This window comes from Xenopus laevis, chromosome 3S (genome assembly GCF_017654675.1).
Source record: "Xenopus laevis strain J_2021 chromosome 3S, Xenopus_laevis_v10.1, whole genome shotgun sequence".
Lineage (NCBI taxonomy): Eukaryota > Metazoa > Chordata > Amphibia > Anura > Pipidae > Xenopus > Xenopus laevis.
In genome coordinates, this window is record NC_054376.1 from 17,853,499 (window position 1) to 17,875,011 (window position 21,513).

The 21,513-nt window shown below is 38.5% G+C and overlaps 1 protein-coding gene across 1 annotated transcript in view; it reads left to right on the forward strand.

Annotated features, from left to right (window-relative positions):
• Positions 1-368: 368 nt before the first annotated feature.
• gabra1.S (gamma-aminobutyric acid (GABA) A receptor, alpha 1 S homeolog) overlaps positions 369-21,513 on the forward strand; it is a 110,072-nt gene continuing 88,927 nt past the window's right edge. Inside the window, exons 1-2 of the mRNA XM_041588044.1 lie at positions 369-669; positions 1,951-2,030. Coding sequence (XP_041443978.1) covers positions 1,957-2,030 — 74 coding nt within the window. The 5' untranslated portion in view covers positions 369-669; positions 1,951-1,956. The remainder of the gene's footprint in view (positions 670-1,950; positions 2,031-21,513) is intronic.

Sequence of the window (21,513 nt, forward strand, 5' to 3'; positions counted from 1 at the left end):
CTTAATTTCGCCCTTTTTCAAGCCTTTCAATAGATTAAGCTGAAAACGTTTGCCTGGCTGTCTGACCTAATGAATGAAATTTTTCACTTTTTGCAACAAAGAGGTGCTGCAGCAGCATTATTTCTTGTATGTCTGTGGGTCTCTGGACTTCTTTGCACTCAACTCACAAGGTTAGATAAGGTGGTTGAAGCGCACACACACAATATTGACTATACTGTGCCCTTTCATGTGTGTGCCATGCAGCAGCCTGCCATGCAGAAAAATTTCAGCACCATGGTCAGCAGCAAGTCTCTTCACCATTTTCCTGGTTTAGGACCCTGCAGCTGTGTATGTGCCGGTGCACGGCTCCCAGATACGCCCATAAGGCTGTCCGGGCAGGATTCAGACTTTGACTGTCTTGGAATAGGGAGAAGAAGAAGAAGAAGAGAGAAAAAAGCTTTGTTGTAGCCGTGATCTCCAAACTGGGAAGGGATTTGGGGGTTGATTCTCGCGGAGGGGAAGCAGAGATTTGCTTGTGATGCATTGCTGCTTGAGCGAGAGGCAGGGCCGTGGATAGCGCCATCCAGCCACACTGATTCTCACTGCCTCTCCAAGTCACTTTCACCAGACTGGATTTCTCAAGCGACCTACAAAATCGCACTCCTGCAACATCCAGGTAGCCTTAGCTAGGTAAGATTCTAACATACCCTCTAAATGCCACCGGCGGGATTCTCTTTTAATTTACTAAACCTGAGAAAATCCATTCCATTTCTCATTCACACTTTTAGAAATCTGCAGTGATCGATGGGCATTTTTAAAGAAGCCTGAAATTCATCGTCCGTGTCAGCTGTATATACCAATATCTCTATGTGTGTCCCCCTGAGAACTTAATGTGCCTTTCCTTCCAAATAGCTCATCTTTTCTTTCTTTTTTTTTTTTTTGTTCACTTGAATCTCTGCAGTTGCGTTGCTGCCTGTGGGAGCAAATGGATACAAATACATAGTTTAACAAGAGATCACATCGGCGTATGTGTATCTGTTTGTGCTTTATCGGAATACTAAATCGCAGCAGCAATTCTGCCGGATAATGGGCATGTTTCCACCTTCAACGCCAACAAGCTGCTGCAGGCATTCAGTTCACAATGGAGGCTGCTGTTAAATCAGACCCGTTTCATTATTTCAATACTGATGCTTTTTGGACGTCAGTTGCCTTCAATCGCGCTGGTGTTAGTTAGTGTGTGTGTGTCAGTCTAAACAAACCTGCTCTCATCAGGTACCTTCCGTGTGTCTCGCTGCCACCTTGTTAGTGAGAGGGTGGCAGTTGCAGCTACCGATGGCAAAGCAGAGATCGTGGGGAGGACTGAATACATGCAGAATATTTCATATGTGGAAACTGGAGCTATATATTAAGGGAAATATTAGCCATACCAATACATACACGTCTAACTTTTTCTTTTGAGATCAGAGAACAGAGGCAATTACATATTCACAGTCACACCTCAGTAGGGATTCCTGATTTCCTTTTAACTTTCACTTAGAGGCTTTGCCTTTAACACACAATCCTCTAAAAAAAGGGGGGGCAATGGAATCAAAGTTGTCATGAGGAATTTGTTGAATTCACTATACGAGTTTGATATTTTAGCTTAAAAATGACTTACAGTAGATTCTAAGTTCTCCTTGTGATGGCTCTCAAGTATAAACATATTTATCTCAGTGGCATTTTAAGGGTTTCCTGCAGCTTGCTTAGGGGACTTGGCATAAAAATTGATTTCAAAATTCAGACACGTTCATTTAACTCATGAAACACATTTGCGTACCAGCATTGAGTTAACACTGTACCTTGACTGAAAACTGGAAGAAGAAGAAACCCAGTCATAGAGCAGAGATGAAGATTGAAGAAGGTTTTTTTTCTTATATATGATTTATTAGGGTTAACCTTTACTTTTCTTTATTTTGTTTTTATTTTTTGCAGTTCAAGATGAAGAGGAAATTCAAGTTCATAGATTGTCTCTGGGCCTGCACCATTGTGTTAAACCTATTAAGTGAAATAAGGTGAGTTGGTTCATTTTCAGCTATAAAATTGTATGTATATATATATATATATATATATATATATATATATATATATATATATATATATATATATATATATATATATATATATATATATATATATATATATATATATATATGTAACTTTCATGGCTCTGCTTGGGATGAAACACACCCCTCTTATTTATTACATTTTCAATTAAACCATTTGGAAACAAACTAAATTTAAATATAGCCACTTGGGGTTAAGAAGAATGCCCTGACCCTGGGTGCAAACAAATTGAGGATGACTTAGAGCCCGGTAACATGTGTTAATGAGTGAAATAGGTCCTTATAAATTAAACATATACAATAAATAATGATTTTGACTTCACCGTGTTCTTTAATGGTTTGTGTAGGTAATATTTACCATTAGATAGATAGATAGATGATAGATGATAGATAGATAGATGGATAGATGATAGATAGATAGATAGATAGATAGATAGATAGATAGATAGATAGATAGATAGATAGATAGATAGATAGATAGATAGAATGGTGTGTCTGAAGCACATTTAAACTGTAACTTTAGATTAGTGGGAAAACAAGTTGTACCATTCGTTTTATCCTATAAAGTGCCCAGTAACTATCGCTGCCATCGTTTTTCCTCATAATCATAGACACTTTTAATTCAGTCTTATTCTTTATGTCTAGTTATGGTAATAGGGCACTCACTGTCCAACTGTGCTAATCAAGGAGTCATAAAAAAGAGCAATGTGATGAGTCAAGATTGTGCCTGCTTGAAGGGCCTGAAGCATACATTATTTAATCCATGTCTGGCATGGGGGGTCAATGAAATGGGTGTTTCTTTCCTAGTAATGCGCAAGGGGGTTGAAGTCTGCAGCAGTACCATGACATGTTAAACAAATGCATTTTTATGTGAAAAGTCATTTCTATTACATTTATCTTAGTTTGGGTACATCTGCTCAAAACGTCCCTGTATCTCCTGAAAAGCAAGTAAATCTGAAATATATATATATAATAATAAGTCTATGGTATATGGCCTTTTCGCAATTTGGAATAACAGGTTTCCAGATCCCATACCTGTGTATGTGTGTATATATATATATATATATATATATATATATATATATATATATATATATATATATATATATATATATATATATATACATATATATGTATATATGTATATATAAATCAGCAGACACCATGAATTCACCAAGCCCAACAGGGAAAATAAAGGTGTCACCACAATAACGACCTGTAGATGGAGTCAGTGCACAGTGTTTTAGTTTCTGGCTGAGGTGTGGACTGATGTTTATTCACTTTTCCATAAAAACAGAGCACAAGGCTGGAGATCAAGCTGACTGGGTGACGGAAATTACTTTTTAAAATGTCTCACATCATCAAATCTGCTACGAAGACATTTCCAGAAGGGAAATAATGAGATAATGGTAGAAAAAGATGTGGGTTTCTTTAGTGCAGCGTTATCATGTGTGACATTAAACCAGTATATTAGCATTTGTGGAAATGCTATTTATTTGGTGGCATTTTAGGACTGGTTATGTAGAAGTATTTAACAGTATATTTCTCTTTGTGCTGGGAGATGCTGCCCTTATGGGCAGTCTTATTTATTGCTGTTTATAATGCAAATCATTGTGTCTATGTCTATGTGAACTCTTCCAATCTTGTTTGGGGATGGGAGGCCAATCAATTTTATCTGTAAGCAGTTTATGAAGGACGAATGTTAAATATAATAGAAGAGTGTTTGTCTAAAGAATAAATTCATTGCCATTTGGTTAGGGAAAACAGCTTAATATCTTCATCCAAAAACCCTATTAAGGTTCTAATTGTTGCTTATCTCAAATTCTCAGCTCATAATGTTTGCAATCCATCATCATCTATTTTTCAAGTGTTTTTTTTCTTGTCCATTCTGGTTACTTCTATTTATTCTGATCACAGCCAGTAAGGTGCACCTGTGGCTGACATTCACCTTTATCTTGATACCCTTCTGCTACCCTTGAGAAGTGGAAGTGTGTATCCAGACAAAACTGTTTATAAAGTGCTATTGAACTTCTAGAAGGAAAAGTAGGATTAAAGAAAAAAAAACCTAAAAAACAGGAAGATTGTGCCCAAATATCTTGTAGGAGATAGTGTAAGGGAACTGTCCTCATCACTGTCTTGGATATCAGGCATTCTCGTGATGTTGTTAAGGGAAGCGACAAGATGATAAAGAGAATTCATTTGTGAAGACTTTGATAAAAATAAATGAGGTTTTTCGCCATGTTGATTGGATACAGGTTTCAAATGTTCATATTCCGGTGGATATCTTCTGTGTTCACCCTTCATGTACATTCATAGTAGCGTTTTGTAGGCAGGAAAAGTTCCAGCAAGCTCTGAGAACAATTGCTAAATATCCTAGAACTTTGAGATGGAAAGCTTTGTGGCAAAGCACAGATTTAGCTTCATGCTGTCTCCTAACAAGTAATTACAAGATTTCATAGGGTGTCTGTATTTCCTAGGACCCCATTCAAATCTAGCCTTGCCCCTGCTGTCAATAATAGGCTCCACCTATAGAGCGGCAGCATCTACAAATAAAATACCAACAACCTTACTGGAGCATGCGGCAGCCCTGTGTTAGTATAATTGGCTTAAATGTTTTTTGGAGCAGATTCTTTTCTTACTTTGTTGGGTTTATGCCCCCTCTTTCAAGTTTAAAGGACAAGGAAATGTTAAAACTAAGTAAGCTTTATCACAATGGTCTATATATACACAAGTAAACCCTCAAAGTCATGATACTCTGAGTCCTCTGTCAAAAGTAACACTGCATTTCTTTCCTTCTATTGTGTACACATGGGCTTTTGTATCAGACTTTCTTCATTCATCTTAAACCTCCATGGTTTGGGTTTAAGCATGCTCATTTTGTTCTTCCCCTCCCTGCTGCAATCTGAGCCGAGAGCTACAGGTGAGCAGGAAAAGACTCAGGCAGGAAGTGATGTCATACCAAGCTAATATGGCAGCTGCTATCCTAAACAAACAGAGAGCTTCTATTGCTGGTATGGTAATGCATTCTACAGAATAAATATAGCTTTCTAGCTTGCACTATTGTAACTAATCTATTGCCAAAAAACACCTTGGTAGCTTTCCTTCTTCTTTAAGGTCTGATTAGGCCCCCATAACCTCAAATACTGCTAAAACGTACACTTTAATATTGTTTAAGGGAATCATCATCATTTATTTATATAGTTCCAGCAAGTACGCATCACTGTACATGCATTCATAACCAACAGGGGTCTTGCAATAATTTAACAAGCAAAGTTTACAGAATAAAAGGAGACCCAAGGTTAAAGAAGTATCTGTTTAGTATAACCATTGTGGTCTGTTTTTCCACCAAAATTAGTTCTTTGGGGTCCTAGGAAAAACCAAATCAGAGTTGCTCAGCTGTTAGATACGACTATAGACTATATAGGCATGGGACCTGTTATCCAGAATGCTCGGGGACTTGGGGTAATTCCGTAATTTGGAGCTCCTTAGTTTAGATCAATTAATATTACAGAGAAAAAGGAAATCATTTTTAAAAAAATGTAATGTCTTCCATGCCTTAACCACCTTAATGTTTTATAAGTAGGTTATCAATCTCTTGAAAATTAATTCCTCTAACCATGGAAGTCAAAAAAAAATTATTTGCCTCAAAAGCAGTTCTATACTAGTATTAGTAATAGTTATTGCTCATTTTCATAGTTGTCAGCTAACCCAGAGCCCAGATTGAATAAATAATTCCATGACTTGTGACCACTGCTCTGCAGTGAGGAATGTGGTAGGATAGAATTCATATTGTGGCTTTGGCTAAACAGGGTAAGAAAAATGTAATTAAAGCTGAGGCCACCTCGGTGATTATGTGCCAGATGTAGAATCCTCCATTGAGGAACAAATTAAAATACACTTTTATTTGCCAAAAGTGGTGATCAATGGGCAGTTAGGCAATCTGGCCATTGGGATATAACTGCTGACACCCCAGTAGGCTTCCCAGTTAGCTATCATTAGGCTAAGCACACATTGCATCCATTGTGGGGCAGTCGACTATCCATCTGTTTCATCTTCAGCCCTGGCCTGTTGCCTGCAATGCAGAATTTCCTCAAGATCTTAGCCATCAATAGGGATTGACTGCCAGCAGCTTTCATTAGTGAGTGTGTCACTGACTGCTGTGGCTGCAGCCATGGTTTGCCCTTGCAAGTGACAATCATCTTCCATTTCTCTCTTGCAGACTTCAAATTCATACAGTTGCATGTGTACACCGAGCATAAAGGATGAGTAAAAATAAAAGAAAATCCATGTTTCACGAACATTTACATATAACATTCTCTTTACTTTAAATATTACTCTAATATTAATATACTTTAGTCTAGACTGATTGTTTAAATGTTTAACTATGTACATTTCTTTGCAACATATTCTAGGGCTGTAGCCACCATCTTTCTTTAGCTTCCAGGTATTCATTGTTTGGGTTTGGGTTGGGCTAAAGTGCAATACACTTGAATTCATTAGAATCACTGTACTGTCACAGAAGGGCTGGGTCGATGATTGGAGACAGAAGTGGGGCAATACAATGTCGCCTAAAAAGATTGCATGGAAGCCGGCACAAACTCACCTGACCTATGGGATTTAGTCTGGCCAGCACATCATTGGTGATTGATAATGCTTTATGGTAAATAATTGTCCCATTGTTGAGCATCAATGTTCTAGAAACCATTTTTTCTATAGCTACATATTTATCATATCAATTTAATCAGATCGGGGAAAACCTCAATAAAATCGAGCGAAAAAACAAATCGTACTAGTTTCTCAGATTTTTTTCCTGAACTGCACGATTTTTTCGGATTCTGACTTTTTGCAGCCTTGGGGTAAAAAATTCAAGTTATTTTTCAACTAATTCAGGTTTTATGGTAAAAGAACAACATTTTTTCAAGTTTTTAGCATTTAGACTTTTATAAATAATGCCCTAGTTACATTTTTATTCCACAAGTGGTGTGCTATTTTGATAGTTTCATCTATTCCCCCATTTGATGCACCATGCAAAGCTGAACCCAAGACAAACTTGCAAAGACTGATTTCTGAAAAGCAGAATCAGTATTTTGTTTGGGGCTAAATTTGAAGCCCTGTTAGTTCTCCACAATGTCTGCTATCATTAATACCTTTTAGCAGTGAATAGCTTAGCTTTATCAGATTTGCATGGCCATCATCTCCATTAACTGAAGGAGTTAATATTTCATTATCACATTCCCTGACTAAGGCGATTCTGAGGCTGATAATGAGGGCAGGTTGACACAGAAAAGCTTACATAGTTCTCTGAGCAAGGACTGAGGGTAAGGCCAGACGAGTAGATTCGGGGAGATTTTGTCGCCTGACTCAGTGAGGCAACTTTGGGCGACTATCGAAAACGCATCGCCACGTGTGCATTAGCACAGGCGATTTTGCGCTGTAGCCTATGGGGAAAAGATGCTGAGGCAGTTCGGGGAGATAGTCGAGCAAAAGACGTGGCGATAAGTCGCCAGGCGACAAAATCTCCCCGAATCTCCTTGTCTGGCCTTACCCTTAGAATAAATGCAGAAGATATTTTAGGGAGCTGTGCTGCCAGGTGCAAAGTTTGTGTTATAATAACCCATAACAAGTAATGTTTTTAAGAAAACCAGATGTTTACACTGGTTACTAGATGCAAACAAAACATTCCACTTTTGTTACATTATACCAATGTGGGATGAGAGAAACATCAAAGGCCAACAAAATGAATGCCCACCTTTTGTCCCCCATTTCTCTGTTTTAAAGCAGAGTAGCCTGTTTGCTAAAGAACAGTACCTCTTTAAGATCTGTAAAGACAACTTACTTTTAAATGAGTAAACTTTCATTTTATTATTATCATTATTCTTATGATTTATAATCTTTCTGTCTCTGGAGGATGGTTGTATAGCTCCAGTTCTTCCAGCTTTTAAGTATATTCCTTTGTATGAAAAAGACTGCAATAAATATTTCCCCTGTGTGTTTACAGAGGTGGGCTGAGCTGCACCTGGAGTCTCTTCACTTGGATTATTACAGAGTATTAATAGTACATTCTAATTGTCATTTTTTCCCATGATTTAGTTAACTGGAGAGGTTGTGGTCTGTGGAAATTAATTTGTGTTTCTCGATCAGGTTTGCTTTCAGCAAACTTCTAGAAAGGAAATGGTCAGAAAGTTTTAAACCAGGCACAGTAATTGCTGCAGGTCTAGTTCCCCATAGCAACCATAGAGGTTCCTGCTTTTAAACAAGAGACCAGTAAATGCTGTCTTCGTGATTGGTTGCTATAAGGAGATGGAAATGGAGCAACCACCTGACCATTGTAATAACATTTAGCAGAACTGCTTGAGCAGGCTGACAAATATGATGCAAATAGACAGGCTAATAATGTAACTTGGCAGGACAAAGATTTAAATGGTTGGGGTGTAAATTGAAGGGCCAGCAGCTTAAATAGCCAAGAGGATAATGTAGTCAAGATGTTAGTCATGGAGGTGAATTCTGGGTGATGCCAGCAAGGAAGGGGTGAGATGGCGCTAGATTTAGAGCATATGGTGTTTAAATGGGTTAATTAGTGGAGAAGAATCGTACATTAAAAATCTTTTGGCAAGTGCATACTAATAATGTCGGCCCCAAACTTGGCTGGTGTTTACCCAGCCAGTAAAATACTGGCTGCGTGGCAATGCTAACCATCAAGTATGGCAGGACTGCTTTAAACATATGTTTTTGTTAAAGAAAAAAACGCTTTGCTTTATTAAAGTGCTTCGTCACGTGAAAACTATTTTTACATAGTAACTGGTTTTAAAGTTATGTGTAAATGTAATTGCAGTAAACTGTCATGATGTTAGAGAAACACCATACAGGTATAACAATGTTACCTTACATATGTAATTCTGCTTGAGCATTAGTGAAAAACAATTGGTTTGGCAACATTTCTACTCAGCAGTCACCAGCCTCTTTGTAAGCCACTCAAGTTCTTCTTAAGCCATATTGCTACTTGACACAGCAGAGCCATGCCTCTAACCCTTGTCCCCCTTTTCTGTCTCTCCAGCTGAGGGTAAGGGGAGAGAGCATAGGGGTATATTTATCAAAGAGTGAAGTTAATAGTGAAGTTCCACCACTAGAGTGAAATTCCGCCACTCTCCATTCATTTCTATGGGATTTTTATAGGCGTATTTATCAAAGGGTGAACTTTCACTACACCCATTGATAAATACGCCTTTCAAAATCCCATAGAAATGAATTGAGAGCTGCGGAATTTCACTCTAGTGGCGGAACTTCACTCTTTGATAAATTTACCCCATAGAGTGCAGTTAAGTTATGTTATATTTCCTGTTGAAATTGAATATTATAGTTATGTGTTGGGAGTTGTTGCCAACTTTAGTAAAAATATCATCTAATATATCTTATAGCCGAGGTGACCTTGTGCCAAATCCTAGAAGAAGCAGTAGTTAATGATAAGCACAAGATTAAGTTGCAGACGGCTTAGGTTATATGCTTGAATAAAAAGATGAGTTGTTTTTTACCTTTTGCTAAACACACACCCAGTCCTTTCTTGAAACTGTTTCTAGTAGATATTCCACAGCTTCAAAAAAAGTTATTATATGCATAGAAATTAATGTTAGGTGTAGGTGTAGATCTGAGCAGTTGTAGGTACTCTGATGTCCATACAAATAGATAATGAAGGGTTGGCACATACCAGACCACATCCCGCAAATAGTTGTAGTAAAAAAGTATTTATTTATACAAAAAACATCATAGCAAGCTTAATGCATTTTGTGCTTAAAGGGCACTTAGTCATAGGCTGAACAAACATTAAATCATGCAGTCATATTTAAATGAAAAGGAACCAATCACAGACATGTATTCAATTGCCAATCCAAAAGAGGCAGTGATTGGAAATGGACCAAACAGAAACATTTTTTGAAAGGCCAATCCAGAACATCATTACAGATTAGGTACAGACATTGATTGACCTATACATAGAACATTTTAAATGCTAAAGTTAAAAAATATAGATAGTTTTTGCAAAAGAAAAAGGGCAGTTAAATAGCATTAGTATAAGTATATAATTTAGATAGGATGACAATGCAAATATTGAGTTACATATGTAAAGCAATTGTTTTATTTATTTAGACAAAGCCTGAGACATTATATTCCAAGTGGCTGTCTAGTTTCCAAGAAAAATATCCACTTTGCTTCTTGTATTAGAAGTTTCTCTAGGATGCTCCCACCCCTAATGTGTGGAAAGACCTTCTCTATACCTGTTATAGAAAGAAAAAAGAGGGATCTATTCGTACATGTAGCAAAATGTCTGGTTACAGTAGTGGAACAGTTTGGATCATTAATATTGCGTATATGTTCCCTGATTCTCTCTTTTTATGTACTTGTTTGTCCCACATTTTGTTGGAGACATTTTTTGTACACATAATGAGGTATATCCAACATTCTTGGAGTTGCAATTGATGTATTGCCTAATGTATGTTTTATTGGATATAGAAGACAAGAAAGTGGTAGTTTTGTTGACATAATTACATGTGATGCATCTAATTACATTTGTACATTCCCTTTGTGTTTAGCCAAGTGTTGTCCATCCACACATACAGTTTGGGGTTATTGGCAAAACAGATTATGACTTTGCAATCACACCAAAATATATCCACTAAATTACACATTTGGAGCAGTCACAGAAAAATGCTAAACACTTTACTAGACTTCAAGCATTGCTCTTCTAGTCATGGAGAAACTGACATTCCCTCTCCATTTTCAGATATAAAGACACTGCCCTATATATGTACAAAAGCCTTTCTGCTATCAACTGCCAGGTTTACTGGGTGCCAGTTTTCAATATGTGACAGATAAAAACATTTTGCAATTGCTGAGATTTTTCTAGGGCACCTTCGGATTATATAGTTATGAGTCAATGGAGTAACTACAGAGGAAGCAGAGCCCGTGGTCACGGGGGGCCTGGACCGCAGGGTCTGTTCCCCTATAGTGTAATCCCCCTCTCGGGATATGTGGTTCGGGCAGAAGTGCCTATGTGCACCAGAACCCCTGAAAAATGTTTTGGTGTGGGGACATGCCCCTGGTTATGAGGTTCTCTTAGTTCTCTGACATGTTACACAGGTGCATTTTTGTGAACTGAAATAAAAGACTAATAACTTTAAAAACATAAATAATTCTCAGATGTTTCCCAAAGGACCAGTGCTTGATGATTGAGGGCATGAGATTCATAAATAATTCTGCTCTTCTAAAGCAAAGGTATCCATAATTTCAGTCTTGCTGATAGCCATTACAGATAAAACTGAAGAGTAATGTGATTACACATGACACATGCAGTTACTGTATGTTATTATTCTGTGTGGAGCTGTCTCAATCTACTTCTCACTGAGGACAACTTGAAGCTCTAAGTGGCATATCTGTATGATATGTACTTAGTCATGAAAAAATGCAGTACGTTCAGCTTGTCTCATTGTCCTCAGTGGAAAGCAATTAAAGACATTCACTCATAATATTTTGGAGAAAAGCTGTTGGCACAAATCTCTGACGAATCTTCTTGTGCACGAAGGGTAGTTTTAAAAGGTCTAGTTTTAAAAGCTTAAATAAAAAGTTGTTTTAAAAGTTGTTTTAAACACTTTAAAGAGCAGTACTAGACACATAGGGGCTGTTGTGAAGGCAAACAAATATTTATATAAATAGTTAGGTTAGTGCAAAGAAGGTTTTCAGTCATAGCTGCTTCAAAGGCCTGGTGGTGGGTCTTTCCCTAGCCCCTAGTCCAGCATTACTGAATTAACCATAGATAAAATAAAGAGTTGCAAATCTTTAAATCCTTAAATGCACCAGTATCACATTAAAAACTTATGGGTACAAACGATAGTTGGTGCAACAAATTTAGTTGGTGCAACTTTTAGTGGTGATCCAGTCTTGATTTCTTCAGACTTCAGAAGTCTTGCAAATGGCATTTTGGCTACTAATGTGTTGCATGGTCCTAGTTGGCATGAATGATGTGCAAGATTTTGAGTCTCAATGTCTATTTTTAACAGATTGTGTACCTATTCATTCCTGATAAATCATGCTCAATACAGGGAAATATCTTTAAATTACCCACACCAGAATTATATTTGCCATTCTCTATTGTCCTGCTAGGACAATGTCCCACCTGGCTTCTTGTAAGTGGTTTAAGACAACGCAAAATGTTGACTACTGGCAGAGTTAAGAAGCAATGTAATTAGCTAGTGAACATTTGAGCCTTACTCAAGGGCAGAATTTTTGACACCTTGATAGATGCCAGGGTAACAGAGCATTGTGCTGTTGATATTTCAGTTTAAAAATAAGGATACAGTTGTTTCCATTATGTTGATGAAGGTAAAAAGATATAACCTTGGGTAGATTGCACAAGTCCAGGAATTTCAGTGAGATAAATGTACCATAAAAAAAACTAAAATGTACATTAAATTCCGGAAGATCCAATGAAGATATTTCCTAGAAATAAAATCACATGAATTTTAGGACCACAGTTGATCACTGTTTTTAAACCATAGAGAGACTAGTCATTTTCACGGGCTCAAGAAAAACGGCATCAGAATTTTTCCTGACTACGCAGAGCTACCAAGTACCTGCCCAAAATGATTTATGTGTTAATGCTTCATATGCATATATACAGTTATTTTCAAGTCCAATCATACATAATACAAATTTTTTTAGCTTCCTCTGAAAACAAGTTTGCTAGGTGGTAAAATTATGAATTATACTGCATGGATATACATAGCATGGAGTCTTTACTACTACATTTAGGGGCACATTTACTAAGGGTCGAATATCAAGGGTTAATAAACCCTCAAATTCGACCCTCGAATTTAAATCCTTCGAATTCAAATATCAAATTTGAAGGATTTAGCGCAAATCCTACGATCGATCAATCGAAGTAAAAACCGTTAGATTTGAAAAACGATTCAAACGATTTTAAGTGATCGATTGAAGGATTTTTCTTCAATCAAAAAAAGCTTAGAAAAGTGATGGGGAAGGTCCACATAGGCTAACATTGTACCTCGGTAGGTTTAAACTGCCGAAGTATGTAGTCTAAGGGGCACATTTACTATTGGTCGAATATCGAGGTTAATTAACCCTCGATATTTGACCGTCGGAGTAAAATCCTTCGACTTCGAATCTCGATGTCGAAGGATTTACCGCATTTCCTTCGGACGAACGATCGAAGGAAAAATCGTTTGATCGAACAATTAAATCCTTTGAATCAAACGATTAGAAGGATTTTATTCCTTCGATCAAATGATTTTCCTTCGATCAAAAAAAGCTAGGAAAGCCTATGGGGACCTTCCCCATAGGCTAACATTGGTGCTCCATAGGTTTTAGGTGGCGAAGTAGGTGGTCGAAGTTTTTTTTAAAGAGACAGTACTTCGACTATTGAATGGTCGAATAATCGAACGATTTTAAGTTTGAATCTTTCGAATCGAAGACGAAGGTCGTAGTAGCCTATTTGATGGTCGAAGTACCCAAAAAAATACTTTGAAATTCGAAGTTTTTTTCATTCGAATCCTTCACTCGAGCTTAGTAAATGTGCCCTTTAATGTCACCGTTTCTTCTTTTTGCCAAGCAAAACAGTAGGAAGGAATGTATGTTGTGACTGGCATCTAGATGCTCAAAGACCGATACAAGATAATATCACTGTGCTCAAAGGAACTTTATCCTTGCCTTTTAATATTTCATGCAGAATAGTGTAATGCGGAACATTGCTTTTCCAAATGCTTTAGAGCTGTGTGTTTAACTGTGACATGCTACACAAGTATGGGAAGGGTAAAGGGCTCTGCCATAAACATTGCCTTGAGAGGTGTACATTCAGACATGATTAATAACAAGCACAGGTATCTGATTTGTTATCCAGAATGCTTTGGATAAGGGACGTTCCAGATAAGGGATCTTTCTATAATTCGAATCCCCATGCATCTACTAAAAAAGCATTTAAACATTAATTAAACCCAATACGATGGGGTTGCTTCCAGTAAGGATTATTTACCATATATACTCGAGTATAAGCTGACCCGAGTATAAGCCAAGGTACCTAATTTTACCTACGAAAACTGGGAAAACTTATTGACTCTAGTATAAGCCTAGACACAACTACAGCCCTGTCTCCCAGCAGCGCACATTCCGCCAAAGTGACCCCCCCAGCGATCAACCGGACTTCTTTGCAAAGTTGATGGTGACAGAGAATTGCCAAACGGATTACTGTGTGCATTGTCCCACTGTCCCACTACCATGTGCAGAGGGTGCTGTTAATCTTTTGTATAACCAACAGAGGGCGCTGTGTGATATTGCCATCACTGTTAATCCTTCATATAACCAACAGAGGGCGTTGTGTGATATTGCAGTCACTGTTATTCTTTCATATAACCAACAGAGAGCGCTGTGTGATATTGCAGTCACTGTTAATCTTTAATATAACCTACAGAGGGCGCTCTGTTATTCTTTCATATAACCAACAGATGGCGCTGTGTGATATTGCAGTCACTGTTATTCTTTCATATAACCAACAGAGGGCGCACTGTTATTCTTTCATATAACCAACAGAGGGAGCTGTGTGATATTGCAGTCACTGTTATTCTTTCATATAACCAACAGATTGCGCTGTGTGATATTGTAGTCACTGTTATTCTTTCATATAACCAACAGAGGGCGCACTGTTATTCTTTCATATAACCAACAGAGGGTGCTGTGTGATATTGCAGTCACTGTTATTCTTTCATATAACCAACAGATGGCGCTGTGTGATATTGCAGTCACTGTTATTCTTTCATATAACCAACACAGGGCGCACTGTTATTCTTTCATATAACCAACAGAGGGCACTGTGTGATATTGCAGTCTCTCCCCAAGCGAACTGTTGGTATAGGAATGATTAAAAGTGACTGCAATCTCAGCTACTGACCGTTGACTCGAGTATAAGCTGAGGTAGACTTTTTCAGCACATTTTGGATGCTGAAAAACTCGGCTTATACTCGAGTATATACGGTATGTCATTGAGGATCATGTACAAGGTACTGTTTTATTATTACAGGGAAAAAGGAAATCATTTGTAATAATCTATGGGTGGTAGGTTGGAGATGCAATAATGCCAAAGTAACTTACAGCCATATTTAGTACTTATTTAAAAAAATGAAACCCTACTGGAAAGCATTGTTTGAATGAAAAATTGAGGCCCAAGGTATGATTAAACTGTATAGAAACTTGTTCAGTCTAGACAAAAAATACCAAAAAGTTATGCAAGACAAATTGATTACACATAGGTTACAGGCAGCAAGAGCGGAAATACAGAATTACTGGAGTAACCCTAATCCACCACAAAAAATAGAATGGGCAAACAAAATAGAAGACATAAAATGGAAGAGCTGACAGCTTTAAGATGCAGAAAATTGAAAAACTATTAAAAAATATAGTGAGATGCGGTCCACATTCTATAAGGGTGAAGACATACAGAGCTATTAGTATTAGCTAATTGTCATCATGGCTACAAAATAGACAATAGTGATAATTGGCTTTGCTAGGACACTATGGGGCAAATTCACTAAAGGACGAATTTTCGCCAGCGAATGGTCACCAGACGCAAATTCGTTACCATTACTCTAATTCACTTAAATGTGAAGTTGCGTCTGGGCAGCCGAACACTGGAGACGTTTTACTAGCGTTAATTTGTCAGCGCGACCATTTCATTGTGATCTTACGCTTAGCGTTTATTAGTAATATTACGCTTAGGTCAAATTGATTAGGGTGGGTACATATAGGTTGTATGGATGTCTTTATTAGAGATATTGGTGCAAATGCTTGAAGAGGCCACTTATTATTAAAAATGTCCACGGAAGCAAAATAAAGACAAAAGAGATCCTCTAATGCCCTAGACATAAGCCCACCTTAAAACAAATGTGGCATGCCCCTCAAAAGGTTGGAAAAGAAATGTTAATACAAAAATCTTTAATAGTTAGGACTTTTAAAGGCAATCCCGCTTTAAAAAATGAAAAAACTACAACATTATTTTACAACTTTTATGACTTTCTGACATGCAGGATATGATACCACTGACATAAGATTCAGGAGGATGTAGCTTTATGTTTATGTTATCAGTTTGCCAGGTCTAAGGTGGTGAAGGAAACTCTGGTGAAAGAGGTAATGTTCTGTAAAATTTGCACTTTAATGAATTTGCGGAGTAACGATTGTTTGCCTGAGCAAAAATTCACCTGGCTATAGGGCGCGAAACTAGAGACTGTCTCTTTCACTAGCGAATTGTCCTTTATGCCTGTTAGGGGTCCCTGCAGATGAGATTTCTGGCATATTTTCGCTAGTGACAGCCACTTCTCCCTTTAGTAAATCTGCCCCTACATGTGTTTTAGCAGAGGCTATTCTCATTATTGTCTATGGTGGGATATGTTGTGTCCACACAAATTATCTGCTACTAGAAGCTCCAGGCCTGAAAGTAGCAGTTTTTTTTTTGTGGCTACAAAATACCCTTCCATAGACAATACTGATAATTGCCTCTACTAAACCACATGTAGGGGGTTATTTACTAAACTTTGAATGCAAAAATCACCAAAAATGTATGATTTTTTTTTTTAATAAAATTGGACTTTTAAATTTTTTTTAATTTTTTCGGAATTTATTAAACCCAAAGGATCGATAAGTTTGAATCTAAAAATAAGTCAATGGGAGAAGTCCCAATGTTTTTTGATGTGCGCTTGGTTTCGTGCAATACCCCAAGGTTTTCGGAGTTTTCGGGTGAAAATTTGGAAAAAATAGTGAAAATCGGATGGAAAAATCCAAAAAATATTGAAAATCAGATTTATTCCCACAAAGCAAATTTTTGGGCAAATGGAGTAATAAAAAAGTGTAAAAAACGTAAGCGGATTTGATCGGAGATCGTAGCAGAAAATATTGACATAAATTCGGACTTTGATAAATAACCCCGTAGTGTCATCTGTATTATCTATTTTGTAGCCGTGACAAGTAGTTGCTACTAGAAGCTCTATGGGGCTCATTTACTAAGGGTCGAATATCGAGGGTTAATTAACCCTCGATATTCGACTTGGAATTGAAATCCTTCGACTTCGAATATCGATTTAGCGCAGAAAGTATGATCGAACGATCGAAGGAATATTCCTTCGATCGAACGATTCAAAGGATTTAAATCCAACGATCGAAGGAATATCCTTCGATCAAAAAAGTTAGGCAAGCCTATGGGGACCTTCCCCATAGGCTAACATTGAATTCGGTAGCTTTTAGATGGCGAACTAGGGGGTCGAAGTTTTTTTTAAAGAGACAGTACTTCGACTATCGAATAGTCGAACTATTTTTACTTCGAATCCTTCGATTGGAAGTCGTAGTCGAAGGTCGAAGTAGCCCATTCGATGGTCGAAGTAGCCCAAAAAAACTTCGAAATTCGAAGTTTTTTTAATTCGAATCCTTTACTCGAAGTTAGTGAATCGGCCCCTTAATTGAGTCTGACAAAGCTCACTGGCTAAAACACACCAAAAATATTTTACTTCTTCACCTGCTTCCCTCCCCTCTAACTCAGCAGTCCCATATTCTAGGTTGTACCAGTAAACCCCCGATTCTCTAAAGAATCGTTAATGAAAGAATGGTAACAACAGTGAGGCAGCAAAATGCGATGGGTGCTGATTCACTCGGCATCCCCAGGCAGCAACTGGCGACGCTAATTTGTGGGGATGTAGAGTGAATCTGTGCCTATTGCTTGTTATTACCTATCTGCTATTAGAATTCTTAAATTTTGAGTTTATTGGTAGTAAAGTGTTACTGAAAAATTTCTTTATAAACAACATTTTTTGTGAAAATGTTCTCCTGTCCTTGAATGAGTTCTACCTGGTGAGCTGTACTTAAAATCTTGACTTTAACATCAGATGAACGCTGCACTCTTGAAAATGCAACATAAAGTTGACCATGACCAAACACAGGCTCAGATAGGTAAATGCCGACTTTATCCAATGTTTGTCCTTGTGATTTGTTGATTGTCATGGCAAATGCAGCCTTAATGGGGAATTGTCGTCGTTTAAGTTTAAAAGGTAATTCCTGGTCAGAACTGGTAAGGTCAATTCTGGGAATCAAAACAGTATCACCGCTATGGGATCCTGTAAGCACTTCTGCCTTGATAACATTTTGTCTCATGCTCTTCACAACCAACCGTGTACCGTTACATAAACCTTGCTTAGTGTTAGGGTAGGGGCACACGGCGCGATTTCGCCGCGATTCTGCGCTGGGCGAGTTGTCGCTGCGTTTTTTAAGCCGAAATAGCTTTGCTAACTTTGGCGCTGGCGTCAATGCAAATCGCGGCGAAATCGCTGCGCTAATTCACACGCGGCGATTCTTTTTCTACTGTCGCCCGGAAACGCTCAGCGAGGCAACTTCGGACGACAATAGAAAACGAATCGCCGCGTGTGAATTAGCGCAGCGATTTCGCCGCGATTTGCATTGACGCCAGCGCCAAAGTTAGCAAAGCTATTTCGGCTTAAAAAACGCAGCGACAACTCGCTTAGCGCAGAATCGCGGCGAAATCGCGCCGTGTGCCCCTACCCTTAAGGTTTCTTAACAGCATGACTATTGTTCCTACTTTGAGTATAAGATTGTGTTGTGGTAATCCAGCATTGTTGATAGTGTTTAAATATTCTAATGGGAAGTTAAGTTTCTCACTTTCGTCTTCAGAATCAATACAGTCAGTACTCAGAAAGACACAGCTTTGTCCAGGAAGTAATGCAATCACTTGGTTGTTTATCATGTCAACATCAATATTTTTTGGAGATAATATAGCCCGTTTTGCTAAAAATGGCCACCCACGCAGGTACGCAACCGGTTCCCCTCCTAGAGTGACGCTAGCGCCGCCATTAGACAAACTTGCAAAGGAGTAGCAAGATGGCCGACGCTTATACAGACTTTAGTGGGCGGATGACAAACTCGCAGAGGAGTAGCAAGATGGCCGACGCTTATACAGACTTTAGTGGGCGGATTTGGCAGTGGGCGGATGACAAAGTCGCAGAGGAGTAGCAAGATGGCCGACGCTTATACAGACTTTCGTGCAGGTACGCAACCGGTTCCCCTCCTAGAGTGACGCTAGCGCCGCCATTAGACAAACTTGCAAAGGAGTAGCAAGATGGCCGATGCTTATACAGACTTTAGTGGGCGGATGACAAACTCGCAGAGGAGTAGCAAGATGGCCGACGCTTATACAGACTTTAGTGGGCGGATTTGGCAGTGGGCGGATGACAAAGTCGCAGAGGAGTAGCAAGATGGCCGACGCTTATACAGACTTTCGTGCAGGTACGCAACCGGTTCCCCTAGTGTGACGGTGAGCGCATCTGCCTCCCTAGATCCTAACCTTCCAGCGGTCGCCGCCTGAGTGAGCAGGAAAGAAGAGGCGGCGGGAGGCAGAAGGAGACGGTGAGCGCATCTGCCTCCCTAGATCCTAACCTTCCAGCGCATCTGCCTCCCCGATCCTAACCTGTTCTGATCCTAACCTTCCAGCACATCTGCTAATCGAAGGCCGCATCTATGTCTTTCGTCTGAAGTTGCGCGCGCATCTCATAGATCCTAACCGAAGTTGCGTGCGCATCTGCCTCCCCTCCACTCGGGACATAGATAGGCCTTCGGTTAGTATATAGGATGGTAATGTATCTACAAGTTACCTCACACTTGCATGTACAAATGGTTTCATGTAACAATGATGTAGGAACTGATAGTATCAAGTAGAAAATGAGGTTGGCCTGTAATATAAGCTGATGCTAAAGGACTGATTATTAAATTCTGGTGCTAGGTGCACTAGTTTCTGTGCTGCCATGTAGTAATTAGCTGTGTTAATTACTAATCAGCCTTATATTGTTACATTTCTATTCTAGGGGGCCCATTTACTTAGTTTGACTGAAGGAATAGAGGAAAAATTGTTTGAATTTCGAATGGTCGAATATGGCTACTTGGACCATCGAATGGGCTACTTCGACCTTCGACTACGACCTTCGAATCGAACGATTCGAACTAAAAATCGTTCTACTATTCAACCATTCGATAGTCGAAGTACTGTCTCTTTAAAAAATTCTTCGACCCCCTAGTTCGCCACCTAAAACCTTCCGAGGCCAATGTTAGCCTATGGGGAAGGTCTCCATAGGCTTCCTAACAATTTCCTGATCGAAGGAATATCCTTCGATCGTAGTATTAAAATCATTTGAATCGTTCGATTCGAAGGATTTAATCGTTCGATCGAAGGATTATTCCTTTGATCATTCGATCGCAGGAATAGCGGTAAATCCTTCGACTTCGATATTCGAAGTCGAAGGATTTTACTTTGACGCTAGGTAAATGTGCCCCTATGTGTACCGTATATTGTGAGTGGGTCCCCAAGCTCAGTAAGTGACAGCAGCACAGAGCATGTGCAGAGTGAATCGGCAGAAAAGAAGATGGGGAGCTACTGGGGCATCTTCAGAGACACAGTTCTTTACTGCTAAGGGCTGTGGTTGCCTCGGGGTGGTACAGAAATCCAAAACATAATGCACACTGTTTCTAGCTACTGTACTTCTTTGGTTAGGCTTTAGTTCTCGTATAAAATGCACCTCTTAGTCCAAGTCTTACACACTAGCCTGTTAATCCCTTATAAAAGTCTTAAATCCCCAGAATTGCCCTTGTGGCCAGGGTATTCATTAATTCACATTCAGACAAACTGGTACAGTTATTATCACCTTGTATGCACTCTTACTGTATCTACAGGGATGTGCAACTTTTAGGTGCTTTATTAATAAATGTAATCTTAATAAATACAGGCTATAGAGCTGTTAAACTTCATAAAGGGCATTGATGCAATTAATACTGTGATAATGGATGCTTATTGGCTCATAATGAAGGCATATTGGTGTGGTATGTGTTATATTGTGTTTATTTAATTTTTAAATTTTGATCATAAAGGTAAACTGTCCATCAGATTCTTTTTTTTCTTTCTTTACTGTATTTCTTTTGTGCCCAACAAATATTAAACATATTTATAGTAAATGTACAGTTTTGGTGTATACCCAAATGTACAGTTTTGGCAAGATCACAACAAATTGCTATTAGGAATTTGCCTAAAGGGACCTCCAGATATCTAGCATTAATTTAATGAAGATAACAGAGAGAAAGAAATGGGAATCCAAAACAGAGCAAAAAAGATAACATTCCTGTTAAGAAAATAAGGCAAAATGATTATCTTGTTCCATTTTGAAGGATGTACAAAAAATGTTTACAATATTATAGCACAAGTCTCTAGGGAACAGAGAAACTTTTTATATTTTAATTGATAAGATGATTATTGCTTTATTCATGTCGGGACCTTAACATTTCCTCTATCACATCTCTGCTATTGGATCACAAAGGGAAATCAGTGAGGAAGACCTTG